The sequence below is a fragment of the Falco peregrinus genome, chromosome 7, assembly GCF_023634155.1.
Source record: "Falco peregrinus isolate bFalPer1 chromosome 7, bFalPer1.pri, whole genome shotgun sequence".
Classification (NCBI taxonomy): domain Eukaryota; kingdom Metazoa; phylum Chordata; class Aves; order Falconiformes; family Falconidae; genus Falco; species Falco peregrinus.
Genome location: NC_073727.1, coordinates 74,396,189 through 74,412,767, shown reverse-complemented (window position 1 = coordinate 74,412,767; position 16,579 = coordinate 74,396,189). Strand labels below are relative to the sequence as shown.

At 37.6% G+C, this 16,579-nt stretch overlaps 1 protein-coding gene across 1 annotated transcript in view; it reads right to left on the bottom strand.

Moving 5' to 3' along the window:
- PRIM2 (DNA primase subunit 2) overlaps positions 1 to 16,579 on the bottom strand; it is a 127,906-nt gene that overhangs the window by 10,335 nt on the left and 100,992 nt on the right. The window contains exons 11-12 of the mRNA XM_055810587.1: positions 11,194 to 11,320; positions 10,220 to 10,302 (exon numbers count right to left, since the gene is read on the bottom strand). Of these exons, the coding sequence (XP_055666562.1) occupies positions 10,220 to 10,302; positions 11,194 to 11,320 (210 nt within the window). The remainder of the gene's footprint in view (positions 1 to 10,219; positions 10,303 to 11,193; positions 11,321 to 16,579) is intronic.

Below are 16,579 nucleotides of genomic sequence, written 5' to 3'. Positions count from 1 at the left end.
TTCTGCTGCTTTCAGGTATTTCCTTTATATTTAAAACTGATACTGAAGGTTTCATGTTCATAATGTATGCATGTATAGCACAATTTTCTCAGATTTGTTTTCCCTCAAGGAAAAAACAGAAAGGCTAGAAAATCATTGTTTCAGCGTTGCCAGAGCTCCTTTTCCTTTTAGACTCTTTGAGTTGCCTTTTGTAGTGTAGTTGACCACACAGTGTTTAGCATTTAATATGGTAATATTTAGGGCACCATAACAGACCAATTTCTCCCCTGCAATTTCCATCACACTGTCAAACAACAAAACTTAATTATATTCTAGCACACTTCAAAAAAGTAAAAGGCAGTCATGATCCAGAAGGTGGTATTTTATTAATGTGTCTTGAAAATACTTGTACTTTTTCCTCCATTTTTCATGTATAGGCTTTCTAGCCTGAAGTTCTTACTTCATGTATGTCAGTAAGAAACTCATTAAACACTTAACAACAGAGTGAGTATCTGAATGAAAAGAATATGTCAATATGTGCCCACATTTGCTGCAGCAAACCCTGGGCAGCTTATTAAATGAAGACAGATGTTAATTTAAACTGAGTTAATTTTGAAAGGAAACAGCTCTAATGTTAGTTGGTTTTGTTTGCTTGGTTGTGAGCTATTTTTCTAAGTTATATACAGCCATCTGCTGAAAGCCAATGGTGTGAGCATCAAATGGGAGAAGGGTTAATGCACCTGAGTATTCCACTTCTGTTTTCACATAGTTTTAAAATAACGTTATAAAAATGTACATTTTATGATTAGAATTTTTTTGGCTATTTCTCAGTGACATGTTTTCATTTAAATGACAAGTCCTGCATGAGTTTACAGCCACCTATTTTAAAGACAGTCATAGCTGATTTTAGATATAACAGATAACCCACATTCCTCTGTTGCAATGTTAAGTCAAAGCCTGGATTCTTATCAAGTATGAAAGCAAGCACCTGAAATACTTTAAAAAAATAAAAGTTACAACATTAAAAAAATTTGAAGCATTTGCTTCATATACATTCTAAGTTTGCAACAAAACAGTTTCAAGAACAATGACCTGAAATATTTTTCAGATGTTCATTCATTGTTTTCCTGTTTTCTCATGCTGAACTGTGTGTTTATCCCTTAGACTTTTTTGTGTGCTTCTTTTTTCCTTCTTCTAAATAAAAGATTCACGAGTAGTTTAATACACTGTAAATTGAAGCTGACGAAGTGTGAAGACACAGCCCCTAATTCTGTCCACCCATTCCTGCCATCTGAAAATGAACCCCATTCCTCCTCACGTTCCCCAAGTAAGCCTATAGTTGGATAGTTTTTTTTTAATTATTTTACCACGTAGTCATAAGGCCAGCATAAGGAGAGGAATGGAAACTCAACAGGCAGGGATGAACAAACTACAACTGCCTTCCACACCAGCAGGGCCCATTTACGCTAATTAACTGCAGCTTGAGATTTGAGTAAGGAATTTAAATACTTCTAAATTGGACACACTGAAATTAATGCCATTCACCTCTTTAACAAGAGGAAAAAAATATGCATTTTAACTCTACTTGTCATATTATTTGTTCTAAAAGGCCCATTTGACTGAGCACTGGCACAAGTTGCCCAGTGAGGTTGTGGAGTCTCCACCGTCAAAGACAGTCAGAACCCATCCGGGGACAATCCTGGGCACCCGGCTCTAGACAACCCTTCCTGAGCAGCAGGGCTGGACAAGATAACCTCCAGAGGCACCTTCCAACCTCAGCCACACTGTGGTTCAATAATAAATATAGCACCTGACTGTACATTCTTATTACGTCCTTTTGGTAGTTAGAATATCAAATCCAAACTTTAAGAAATACATTTTCCAGTTCAACTATTTACCTTATGTACTTTCTGCTGTGTTCTATGTATAGTAACATCTGTGTACATACACTAGAAGTCTTCTGTATTCTTAGTTTTTTATAATCAAACAGGTTAGCTGTGCTTCTCACTGTTTCTGTATGTCTTGCATTCTATCAAGTTTTCTTTTCCTATGCTGTTTTTTTTTGTTTTACTGTCACAAGCCCATTCATTAATCAACGTCTACACTTTTTTCTTACCAGTACTTAAATTGGATTATTGAACAGTCCACTTATTTAATCACATACAGCCTTTTAACATTATAATCTCACCTGACAATAACCTGATATAACTTCTCATTTCTAATACTTGTCTCCACTTACCAACAATAAACTGAAGATTGGGAAAATTTAGTAGTCAGAAATATTGTAACTCAGATTTTTAAAATAATCAGTTTTAAGCCATGTCATGTTAAGATGTCATGTCATCTTAAGATTTTAAGCCACATCATGTTAATACTTTACAATATTCTACTCACTGATGGTGCAAGTAATGGTAACATCACAGCACGAATAAACACACACTAAAAAATTCAGGTGGGAATTTTAATATCAGAAAAGAAGTCTTAGATCTGGCTAGTTAAATCTGTAATTGTATTGGTTCAGCTTTTATGCAAAAGCAGTCCTACTGAAATGAATAAGCATGTTTGTGCTGGGAAAAAAAACCCCAAATACAAGACAATTACACAAGGCACATATTTTAGCTGGGAAACCACACAAGTGTAGTGTCAAGATACAGGGTCTACAGAGTAACTTAGAGAAAGTATAATGTCAGATAAAATAGGGAAGACATACTCCTCAGCACACAACTATTATTCTCAAAATTATGGAAAGGCTGAATGTTGTCTCCTATCACTAAATGTTCCTCATCTATAGAAAATACGTGGAAACTTCCAGCACACAAATCTACACCAGAGTGTCAGAAAGATTTATTTTGAATAATCTTACTTCTGAGACTTTCACACTATATACTTTGAAAGACTTAATCATTTTAAAGCATTTACACGTTTTGATGTAATAAAGACAATAACTATCTGAGGGATTTTGGACACTGAACAAGGTGTCTTGGCCACCAGTTCAGAAATCTGAATGCCCATTGCTGGATTCAAGGTCCAATGCTTCTACAAATTTTCTGGCAGAAAATGTGTAAGGGTACCTGTCCTGGTTTCAGCTGGGATGGAGTTAATTTTCTTCTTAGTAGTTAGTACAGTGTTGTGTTTTGGCTCTGATGTGAGAACAATGTTGATAGCACACTGATGTTTTTAGTTGTTGCTGGGTGATGTTTATACTGAATCAAGGACTTTTCAGTTCCTTGGGCCCTGCCAGTGTGAGGGCTGGAGGGACATGGGAAACTGGGAGGGGACACAGCCAGGACAGGTGACCTGAACCAGCCAAAGAGATATTCCATACCATATGATGTCATGCTGAGTATATAAGCTGGGGGAAGGAGGAGGAAGCTGGCGACATCCGGCATTATGGTGTTTGTCTTCCCAAGTAACCATTACGCGTGCTGGAGCCCGGCTTCCCTGGGGATGGCCGAACACCTGCCTGCCCGTGGGAAGTGGTGAATGAATTCCTTATTTTGCTTCACTTGCATACGTGGCCTTTGCCTTACCTATGAAATTGTTCTTATCTCAACCCTCGGGTTTCACATTCCTTTCTGATTCTCCATCCCATCCCTCTGGGTGAGTGGGAGTGAGCAAGTGGCTGCGTGGTGCTTGGTTGCCGGCCGGGGTTAAACCACGACAGCACCCTATTTTATAATTTGAGATTTAACTAGTTAATTTGTGGTAGAATTCTTTCCCCAGTAAAAGCTCACAAAATGTCCAACAAAGGAAGGTCTTCCTTTCTCCTATGAACCTAAAAGCAAAAGGTGTACTCCTTATCTCACAAGTATGAAGGACAGCCCTAGAAACAGAAGACTGAGAACAGCACTGGAAAACTAACCATCTTGGGTAAAACCACAACCGTATGGGCTGGACACTAGCCCACATTCTGGCTCACATAATAGCCATGAGGAAGAAGCTTTATAAACAAGAAAGGAGCTTGTTCATGGGCTTGAAGGGAAAACAGGAGTACTCTAAGCCAACAGATTACAAACAATTTATAACCACGTAGCTAAATCCAAAATAAACATTTGGAAAACTATGCATCATTCACACAAAAATGGACAGGTCTGAAATTAAAAATTTTGAGCATAAGTCCAGTACTTGAGAGGCTATTTTTCAAATCCAATAAATATCCCAAAATAAACAAGGTAAAAACACTGAAAAAGATTGAAAATAACATTAATAGACGTATCTTGATAACGTCAGATGGAAGCATACTCTTGCTGTTAAAAAAAAAAAAAATAAAAATAAACATTTGACCACAGAAGAATGTAGTTTACCACAGAGAACCAACTACAACCTATACTGGAAAAAAGAGAGTCTCAAGGACAACTGAAGTACTTGATCGAAGTCCCAACAATAACTTGCAGGAACCTCAATGTTCCTCAAAAAATGGCCTCAGGTTCTGAATGGACAGACAGGGCAAGCCTGAAACCAGACCTGAAATCAAGGTGGAGCACAAGGTGATTTGTAAAGAATGCACAGAAACAGATGGCATAAACAGCAAACACAGCAAGGGAAACGCATACAAACCAAGCAGTTGCTGCTTGCAATTCTTTTCTGCAACAACCAAATCCACCTGAAGCAACTGCCAATCAACTAAGACAGTGGCCTGGATTTCATGACTCAAGGACCTCCTGAGATAACCTATGAAAGTTATGGGAGAACTAGGAAAAAGAATTACTCATGTGAGTAATCCCAATTTTCTGATGGTCTAAAGCACTGTGAACTAACCTCATGGAAGATAAACCACCACCACTCAAACATCTATATCCCCTTGATGAATACAATATATTCAGAAATAAGCCATGCATTTTGTGCTGACAGCTGGCACAAAGACTATTGAAGAGAAACACATAAAACATCAAAAAAAGCATTGTCCCATGAGACCCCCCTGGACTCTCAGCAGAAAAAAAAAAAAAAAAAAAATTCCTCAAGGTTAGTTTGTCAGCAGGACCTTGATGAATATTAAAAAAATGTTGTGAACAAATGGAAGGGAAACACCCTCAAACAGTAACAGTTCTGATTCAGATCACTGCTTATGAACTGCAGATAAGGGTTCAACAGATGCTATGAAAAAACAAGAGTCCCCTGAACAAGAAACACAGGCTTCCAGGCACTGCTGATAGAGACATGTTCTAAGTCTGCACCAAACTCAGACTTGCGTGTCTGCATTCACACTTGCAGAAATTGTACCCCAAATGAAACAGATTTAAAGTAGCCACGCAAAGTAAAATCCTTAGTGTGTGGCCTGAGTTGCCACCGCTTCTCTGGACCCTCTGGCCAGGACAGCATCGACATCCTGATTGATGCTTCTGGGAGGTCTGATGAGCTTCCAGTCAATCTCTGTTTCACAATGAGAATTTAATCTTAGTAAGGAATAGAAACTGTTGACCTTTGAAACCTTTAAAGTGGACTTCTTAGCTTAGGAGAGAAAAAAATTATTACTGCTTATCTGAAGAAAGCAGCATGACGTACTCTCACAAATGCCATTTGTCCAGAAGAATACCCTGGAATATCTAGCTCAGCAAAAACTATGGACTATACACAAGTTTCAACAAGAACAAAACACTTGGTGAGCACACAAACACAATTGTAGGTGTGAGCTCTGAAGATCTCATGATCTTAGGCACAGATATGCTCCTTGAGACCTAGCATGAAGATACATACAATGGCTATGTAACAGATTCACACATTGTCAGATAATTGTAGGAAAAAATCTAGGGCAGAAACCATCTACCCAAGAGGTCTCCTAGTTATAGATACATGCTTATAGGATACAAGGAATCTGTAGCCCTGAAAACACTTAGTCTAGGTGAAAAATATACTACTAAATAAAACCAAGATTAATCACCCAGAATTTACACAGCACTATAAGCAAAAACCTACAGTTCATTTTAAGAACTAGTATGATCTCCAAATGGATTGAATTGGTGAATTAAAAAAGAAAGAAAAAAGAAGGATTCTACTGCTCTGTTGCAATTACTGTCAACTGAAGGTCATAATCCTAGAAAGGCAGAAAGAAAGCAAGTGCCTGTTAGTTCAAAAAATTAATGAATGGCTAAGTTGATATGCTGCTGGGAGAGTGGGTTCTCAGAGAGGAAATGCCATAGCTAAACTTTTGGAAAAAAGCAATAAAAATAAACATTTATGTCTGAAGGGGAAGGATTTTATGCAGCCAGTTGTTAGCTGAGTCAGTTCAGAAAGTCCTATCTTCTCAAGTCCAGTAAAATACTATAAATTATAGGTAAAAAAATCACTTATTAGGAGCATAGCAAACTTGACATATACAAAGTAAAAAAACAGTACACCAGGATGGAAATTTTGCCCAGCAGATTGTTTTCTGATGATAATCAAAGGTACCCTCTTAAGAAATGAGCAGGAATACTCTATTTTTCAAAGTCAAACATGAAGTACTTCAAACAGGATTGGACAGTAAACTTGACCAGATTCTGGAATCAGAATGTCTTGACACCATGATCAAATCCCGGGATCCCACAGTGAAGCAGCCTGATCCCAAGCCATCTTTAATTTTTTTGTGCAGCAGGAGCATTCTTGCTGAAGAAAAGTATCAGGGGAAAAGCACAGAATAACTTTCCCCATTAGAGAAGCTGACAGCAGTCCCACAACCTATCCATCCCAGGAACAGAAATATCAGCACTTCGTTAGATTCTAAGATGGACAGTTCCATTTTGGAGTGCCTCACTGATGAAAGGTGGCTTCTAAAATACCATTCCACAGTTTGCAGTCCATTAAATATGTAAATCTATGTACTCACATATATGTTTGCTTTCACTGCTCAGTGCATTACTTTCACAGATCCTGTAGTATTTTATTTCGCTGATACAGAACTTGTTAGTGTTATAATTTGGTATATTAGATATATAAAATACATTGAACACCAAGTTATAATATATATATATTTATAGACACATATAAAAATATAACTTGGTGTACGTAACACATATAATATAACTTGGTAGTGATATATCTGCTGTAAGCAGGGAGGGCTGAAATGATTAATTGATTCAGGAACAGAAGGTCCACTGCGTTACCTTTTAATGTGATTTCCAGAACACTGTAATTTGCACTCAACAGGGACTGCAAGTCTTGAGCTTTCATTTGAATTCCTTAAAGCACCTCCTTAGCCACAGAGAAGCATGCATCACTACTAACCTGGAAAGCAAAAGTCTACTGTTCACATGATCTGACACCTGCTGCCACTGCAGGGAGTCTCATAACTCCCTCAGAATCACCCATTAAGAAGCAAGCTGAGAAACAGTTGAGCAAACAACAGCTGGTTCTAGTTACTTTTGCACAGATTTCATATAGAGGCTTGTAAAATGTCCCAAACTGAATATTCAAACCATCAAACATGAACCTGCTAGCTAGCTGCAACTGGTATGGACTGGTTGTAAATTTTGATAACATTTGGACTAAACAGAAGTGACATGTTCTGATCGTCCCATTAATAGAGAGACGTGACGCAGAACTACCAGTTAGGAACCTGACCACAGGTTTTGCAGATAGATTATTTAGATGAAGAAAAATAGGGGCTTGGAGCACAGAACAATGAGGGTGAAGATCCTGGGAAGCTGAGGAAGATCCTGGAGATCAGAGATGAATGGAGGTGAATGCTGGAAAATGCCTTGGGACACCAGCCTGTAATGCCTGAGACTGTTAACTGCAAGCAGCTGCAAAGCATGCGTTGGCATGACTTTCTGCCCCAATTTCCCAGACTGGTAGTGATTCCCTTGCCGGGAAGGAAAGTTGAGACCTCAGCAAACACACCACCAGAGCAGAGAGCAAATGAGGGACTGTACGAGACAATCAAGCAGAGGTATAGTTCTATTCTCCTTGATTCTTACAACTAACATACAAACAAAAAAAGAAACAAAACCAAAACCAAACCAGTATCCAGATCCACTACAAGCTGTCATTCCCCGTCTCACCCATGACACCATGACACACATTTGTTGATGATTCAACTATTTCGTCTTTCATTAAGTGTGTGTGAGACTTCCACTCATTGCAGGCACCTCAGAATCCTGGAAAACTGATGTAAAATGCCTGCTCCTTTTGTTTGCTGTCCTGTGCACATGGCCACTTAATTGTCCCCTCAGTCTAGAACAAGGCATTCATCTCTACCAGAAACCAGGCAGAGAGAACCGAATGTCAGTCTTGAGGCCCAGAGTTGTGCAAAGCAACAACATCAGAGGCTTCGAGAGACTGTCAAACCCCCCACCACTGATAACCGTTCACTAAGCTGAAGGAAAAACAACATCTCTGATACTCAGCAACTACCACCAGCATCAGAGAAGACTCTAAAAAGCCACAGTCTGGACTGAAGGATCCTGAACTGTTATTAGTCATGCAAATGTTATTGGACCATGAAAAACAGCAACAAGCAGTAAGGTCTGTACGATATCTTGGAGACAGATGTCTCTTCCTCTTATCCTACTGAATATTTCAAAGACTGTCTGATGCAAAATACCAGTTTCTGAAAACCCAGCCATAGCCAACTTCTTTTTTATTTGTATTATTATTTATTTATTAGCAGCAGCAGCTTTTGAGTGGAGGTTCATTTGTTTTGGGTTTAGTTACTATTAGTACTACCGCTATTATTATCGTTATTATCATTATTATCATTATTATTAATAATAATATTACTATTATTCAGGTAGAAGGTGTTTTGTTTTGGATTTAGTTTGGTTTAACACTAGGAACAGCCACTGCAAAGCCCTGTACCCCAACTGTACTTAAACTGACACCACAAAATCTGTGAACAGGATGGCATCCACATCTGGGCAAAGATGACAGTGATGGAGACTGTTTTTCTTAATCACTTTTGATAAGAAAATTTAAGATTCCTAGTGCATTGCAATCCTACTTTACAAGGGGAAAAAAACCCCAAACACACAAACACAGATACAAAAAACAAAACTCAATTCACATCAAGTAAGGAACTATGTTAAATATAAAGATACTGCCCTACTGTGCAAATTCACTGAAGGAGTAACCTCTACTAAATCCTACCCACACATAGCAAGGCAGCTAAAACAGTAAATACTCACCAATCTTTCCAATGATTAGCAGGATAAAAATCCTAGAGTAGCATCAATTTTTGATGCATATAGAAAGGAAAAAAGTCAAAGGAAAGTATCTCTAGTGTCTATCAGATACATGGAAGAGAGCCAAATGCTTATTCCTATCAACCAGGAGAAAAGAAGAAAAAACAAAAGAAACAACATTCCTAGGAAAAAGTCTGGGTATTTCAAGAATTTGTCAAGAATCATCATGAATGAACAACAAACACTCTAAAACTATTCTCTTTTATTTTTTTTAATTCTACTTGTTCTTTCCAAGGGAGACTAGTTTAAGTGGAACTTTCACGTTCTTTTCTATCTAGTTCAACATTCTGTTGATGCCTGACAAGCAACGGTGACATTCCACACAAACTAACGATGACAACTTCAAGCAGGTTTTTCCTACAGACCTAAAGTAGTTTTCACGACTCTTTGCTGAACTGTCTCAGCTTAACTCTAACCACTACAACTTCCTCCAATGAAAACAATGTCACCCTTTTATAGTCTTAACCTCTTGCTACATCAAGCAATGCCAGCCACATTCCTTCCGTATACCTCTCAAAAATTTCCAATTCCTGCCTTGTCCTTGCTATATAAGATAGGTTTTGAATTTAGTGTTACCTTTTAAAAAGCTACTAAAAAAATCTCTGCTTAATTTCACTAGGTATTTGATGTGCTTTTGTTTAGGGGAAGTTAGCACAATGGATTATTTAAAAATGTACGGGTTTAGAAGTTTATTACAGAAAATAATCACTTATGTCTACTGACTACACAGTGGAGTCTTCAACAAGTCACTGCAAAAACAAAAATAGATTTTCTAAAACACTACCAGATTCAAACATTTGTTTTATCACAGTGCAGTAAAATGAAGTAAAACAAAATTCTGTATTGCATCGACTATAGCAATAAACTGACTCATGATACTAAACAATAAAAGGTAATGAAAATAATCAACATATCAGTGGGAGCACTGGAGCCAGTTAAGTCAATATTCTGGCTTAAACCTTTTATTAGGAGAGATACTTCACAATACACACTGACAAATCACATACAGCATTCCTACACAAAGAGAAAGTAAAACTGAAAAGCAGTGCCTTATTAATGAAAGCACCAAACAAAATATGCCTTACCTGAGTTATTCCACTGGGAGGAACCTTGTATGACTGCAGCTTCTGCCTCAACAGCTCAGGAACACAGTGGCGGAATGGGCACCCTGGCAGTAAAAAACAAGCAAGCTCACAAACAAGGCTGTTTACCCAGGAGTTAGAGCAGTAAGGCACTCAAGAGACTAGCTAAGCTCTTCCTAATTATCTAACAGCTTATTAATATGAAAGTTAATTGCCCACGTGTACAATTGCTTACTTTTTTAATTTTGAGGTTTTGCAGGGTATTTTTTAAATAATTACTCCATTGCATGGTTGAGGCACAATGGGCTCATGAGTTACAGAAAATATCCTAACATAAACGAACCACAGTTCTCATTCACTGACAGGAAAAGAGTTTTACTTAGTTCCTTACTAACAACCACTGCACTAGTACAGTTAATAGCTGCGGGGAAAAAATGAAAAGACAAGTAATAAGCACCAACTGGTCTTTAAAAGCACAGTCCTTAGCAAAAATATTACTTTATAAATACCTTAGAAAGTTCCACCACCTTAAATAAGGGGGGGTGGGGGGGGGGGGGGGTGGGTGGGGTGTCCCAAGATCAGTTTTGAGACACATCGAACAAACAACTAAGTAATAGAATATCAATGGTGAAGCCACTGCAGGTTTTTCATGTTTAGTCACACAGAGGTAGAATGTTTTAAAGTACCCTAGCAATCTTCAGAATTTCTGTACAATTGAATTCATACCTCAAAACACCTTTATAATTGGTCACTTTTTAAAGCATCTGTACATTTAAAGTCCCCTAGCACTACATGACACAATGTATATAAAACCAGAAGCTATCAAGTGTAATCTAAAGACAACAGTGCAAGACTACTATGGCCTTGAAATTAAATACATAATTTAAGAGACTATGGGAGGGAGTAACTTCTCTAGCCAAGGACTACCACTGTTGTAAAACTTCCACACCCCACACACCCCCCTCCAAGGAACTCACCATGATAATCCCCTTGACTTGGTGGATTGGACATGATAATCTTCATGCAGCTGTACGGAGTATAATCAGTTCTCTTTCCTTCTTTCCCATAACTGTGGCGAATGCTGTAAGCATAACCTTTGTCAAACTAAATAAAAACAAAAGAAAAAGTTCTAATATATTGTGCCAGTGATTCTATCTGCTCTACAAATAGAAATATTGGGTAACAAAATAAATCTTCCAAACATTAAAACTGAGAAAAATAAAAACAGAGTTGCTTGCTGCTAGCTTTGATCTTTATATTACACAGACTTGTATATGCACATGTATATGTTTTACAGATGCATCACAGGAAAAGTGTTTAACTGTATGGATTTAAGGCCTTTTCAGCTGATGTGGCGATTGCTTTACAGATAAGATGACTTAAAGATCAAATTTTCAACCCTGTGATGTTAGTAAATGGAGGAAACAGAGTAATTTAAAATCTTTCATAAATGCCCATAAATTGATTGCTTTATCAGGACAAAGAACAGAAATATAGGTTTCTTTAGTCAGATTCACACTCTTCTTCTCCCAAAGCATAATGCTTCACCTATACTTTATTTCAGCACTGAAGTTCAATTCATTAAATTCTAAAATGGAGTATACTTCACTTGTACAAAAGACGAAGGTTTTAGCAAATTTCTTTCATCTACTGATAGACTAACAACTCCTCCAATAAAATGAAATATCCTAAAGCAATATAGATGTAAATAAACATTTGTCTTGGCAGCTTGAGTACAGCGCTATCAATCTATCATTTTAGTTAAGTCCCATGGAGAACATTCAATGACATGAGTTCATGTTACTTTATACATGACAATAGGTGACATAAAATCTGTAGTAGAATCAGATAATTTATTATACGTATCCCATTGAGTTGCATAAGCTACTAGTAAGACACCAACACTTGTTCAAATACCATACTTATAGTGTTAAAAAACCCAAATAGGGTAAAACAATGAGGCATCATATTTAGAATTACACATCTTCAGTCTCTCTTCACCCCAAAGAAGCTATAACAATACATAAAAGAACAACTGTGCTCTTGCTCAGTTCAAAATTTGAGCATTAACCTTATGTAAAGTTCTGTGTCTGAACAAAAACAATTCCCATAAAAATTTATGTTTTCTTCTCAAAACCACTTTAGAGTAATTTTTTTACTCTGGTATTTTCCTAATGTAAGACAATGTAATATATGGAGAAAAAACATTCAAGCATATAACTGGTAACACTGCTACTTCAAGGATACTCTCATTTCTACAGATAAAAGTAGTTCCCTGTTTGGCCTGTGGACTTCCACATAGTAATTCAAAATATTCATATAGCTATGAAATACAACTTGTTTTAGCAGATCAAGGTAAGAGAAAAATGAAGTGTATTTTTCTTCATATAAAACACTTTAATGTTTTTTTTTAAATATAAATAATGCAAAATCCGTATCGTGATATGCAAATATGTAATACATATAATATATATAAAAATATACACAACCTTTAATAAAATCCTAAACTGCACTTGATTCAAAGGGTAAAAAAGAAACTCCTCTATCAAGATGCTGGTGATAATCAAGTCAATGTATCAAGAGTAATACTCAGCACTCGTTCCAAATAAGCTTTAAGACATCCAAAGCTCTGAACAAACATCGCCTAATTAATCCTTCCTGAGCATTTGACAAAGTGGCTTTATTTGAAAAGATTAAAAAGGAAAAGGAAAAGGGGGGAAGAAAAGAGAGAGTGAGAAGACGTAACATTGTTTTCCAGCATAGCCACAGGCAGGATCCAGCACATCAGAATATTCCTATCTAGTCAACCTTTTTGCTCAGGAGAGGAAAGAGCTGCTTGGTTGAATAGTAAATGGCCGCTATTTTTGCTAGCAACAGACTTGGGCTTACCAACTCTTCCTTAGAAAGAAGGTTAAGACTGTATGAGGATCTGCTCTAGGTGCGTGCACATACCCGCAAAGGGCTGGGGCAACAGGCACCCTCCCCTTAGCAGGGCAAGCAGCAGCTGCTGGCCGAGTTCTGCTGCTGCTCCTGCAGGAGCTGTAAACGGGGTATCTACTGAAATACAGCAAACACCAAATACAAAGATGTGGGTGTTTTAATTCCCAACCATTGAATGAACCTATTAAATTGAAGATGGAGTCTGTGCTCCTATAGCTACCTATTCTACCACCCAGCAGCTCTGGAAACTTTCCTCCTTCTTTGCAAAAGACGAATGAAAGCATAATTCATTTACTTGACAAAGGCTATTTGAGCAAGCAGTTAAATTAAATTATTTTTTTGTAAGGGAAAAGCAAATCTTGAATGCTTCAGGATGTATTGCTTAGTTTGCCAGAAAATCAACACCCCTCTTTAAAAGTCCTGTATACCAAAATCTTGAGCTGTATTTTTCACATCACTTGCCTTAATGCCCCCAGAAACTACTTTTACTAACTCATTATTTTATGCTGAGAAGCAGCTCTTGCAGTAAATAGAATCAACAGATACGTAATAACACAACGTAGCTTTGGGACAGGTTGGATATTTTCTCATTGCTTTCTTGTAATCCTGTTGGGATCTCAAAAGAGTTTTCGCAGTGGCAGATGGCGGCAACTAACACAGCTACATGGTGCAAGTTAGCATACGCGCAGGTACATGCTTCACTGAGAGCTCTCTCACCCTTGTGATTCAGCGTTTCTTACCAATGATCAAGGAAACAGGATTTTAGTAGTGCCAATATCCAACAGGCTGTGTGGTCATCCTTCGTGGGAAGAAACCATGAATTGCAGCATTTGGTTTCAGAAAACACACTGCGGAACAGCCTTCTCTGTACATTGGGGGATGAACTCAATGATCAGACTCATTCCTTCCCAATACTATTACTCTAGGATGTGCACATAAAAAGTCCCCCACGAGAGCAATCCCTTTTGCCAGCAAAACCACCGAGGTATAATTAGACATGTTTGAAATATGCAGAAACAAGATGACACAGGTAGGGAACTGTCCCTTCCTATCCATTCTAATGCCCCAAATTGAGGTGGTAGGATTTTCACAGTTCTTTGAACAAAATTATGTGCAGCACACATCATGCATGTAGGTGTTTGCAGGGTCATTCTAACTGCTTACAAATTGCTTCGTTATAAACTACTTCAGAAAACCAGTTTAAAAACCTGTAAAACTATTACAGTATATTTTAACTGCAATCTACCGTAAGGTCATTATGGCAAAAAAATGTAAAAGGTCAAAACTCAAATTAAGTGATTTGAAAAATCTTGGTGATGGCCCTGTACCAATTTTTGAAGGTTTTATTGAAGCTTGATATGAACTTGCTCAATAATAATGATGCTGCAGGAGTGCATACATTCCCCTCATACTCTGTACCAGTTTCCATTAAGACAAAAGAAAAGAATACAAAGGCAAAAAATTATTCTATTATCATAGAAAAACTGTATGCATATACATCCCACCATAATCTGTGCTAAGTATCAATGGGAACTTACTGCCAAAGTTACAATAAAGCATCAATGTTAAAGCAACATCATTATACCGTTGAGTATTTACATGTACTAGATCACCTACTGCTGGTAATACTTGAGAGCGGCAGCTCTTTAACTGTATGGCCCACATCTCAACTATTCATTATTTTGCCCCTGCTTAGCTCTCCGAGCTTTCCAAAACCTACAAGACATTTTTATTTTATGTGCTGGGTGGATGGTCCACAGCTTTGGTCAGGGAGAAATGGATCAAGAGGCAGATCTCATAAGCAATGAAATGGCCCACACTGAAGCCAATAAGCTGAGGCAAAGACAACCCTTTAACAGCATCTCTATCAAAAATTGTCACTTTGATGTTGGAATGTGCAAATCTTGGGACTATCAGCAGTGTAAATTTTTGTTGTAAAAGACTGCAAGTCAACTGTCTGAACTTTAACTTGATCCCTGAAGATATCAAGGTTTTTTGAGGACTTCTCCTTCCTCCAGGCGTGGCTGTAGCATGCACGTGACGCCTGGTCTGAAGTATACTGCTGACGACGAGTGGGTAGTTCTGAGTTTTAATGCATCGGTATTTGTTGTAATGAACCAAGATGTCCAGTATATTACACTGAACGCACTAATGATGATCCTGGGCATCCCGGAACAGGCAGCACTGAGGCTTTCTTAACACTTCTTCTCCCTATAAGAAACTAAGCTCTTAGCACTGAACCAGTAGCCAAAACCAGAATCAAGGATGCTGGGGGACAGTTCACAGGGTATAGATGAGAGTACCGTAGCAAGGAACTCACCTTTTGCTTTTGTGCGGTATATCTACATGAGTATCAGACTAATGCAGATTAATTTGCCTTATAACCATTAAGACACACATACCGTATTAGACAGCCTTCACGAGAAGACATGCAAGTTATAAATTAAGGTATAAGTATAATAAAAAGGTATTTTTTAAGAAAGGAGAAAGATATATAAGCTATAAATTTGCAACTGGTATAGCCTAATACCAGATTACTATGTTCCAGATAGGAATTTAAGAAAAATGTTACTTTCAATAAATTCTGATCACATAAATGCCCACAAGATCTTTGGATATGGAATTATGATGTACATCAAATGGGCCACTTGGCAGGTATATGCTCTCCTTTGAAGAAAAGTTTTCATTGAACAAAACAGAAAAGACAGGTCATGTGTGAATCGTAATTGTCATACAACTGAATACACTTTCAAAAGAGAACAATAACAAGTGACATTCCCGAGGCATTCCAGCCGCCGCAGAATAAGTATCATGTCACCAGTGAGAGTTACCTTCCTTTTATCACTCATCATATTTGCATATTAGTATCTGGAAATAGAACTAGGTCCTCCATAAATTTTGTTACCAATTCTGATATTCAGTGTGCATATTAGGGTGGAAAATAATTTGCTGACAGGTCATCCAAGCCCTGTGTGCTCAGGTTCACACTTCTGCAAAACTTTCATGTTTCATATTAACTACTTTTATATACTCATGTAAGTTTTTATGCTTCTATTCCTTACAGTACTGGGAGATTTATTTATTTAAAGTCTAACAACTAAGCAAAATGACTGCAGTAATTTTGTCTAGCTTCTTGGCTGGCCACCAGATTAGTTCCAACTCTGCAAAATTTGAAGAAGTAATGGTTTAACCATTTTTTTTAAAAAAAACAGTCATTGGGTAATTTCTTGTCTAAAATTGTTGAGCCTGTATGGATAACTGCTTCAAACTCATAAATTTATCGCACACGCTTGTGTATCTTCTGAAATAATTGGTTCACTTTTTCATCCATTTCCTAGGCTCAAATCATTACTGCTGACACTGCTTAGTTGGCATATCTTTTTCCAAGCAACTTTTTTTTTTTTTTTAAGCTCACTCTTAAAA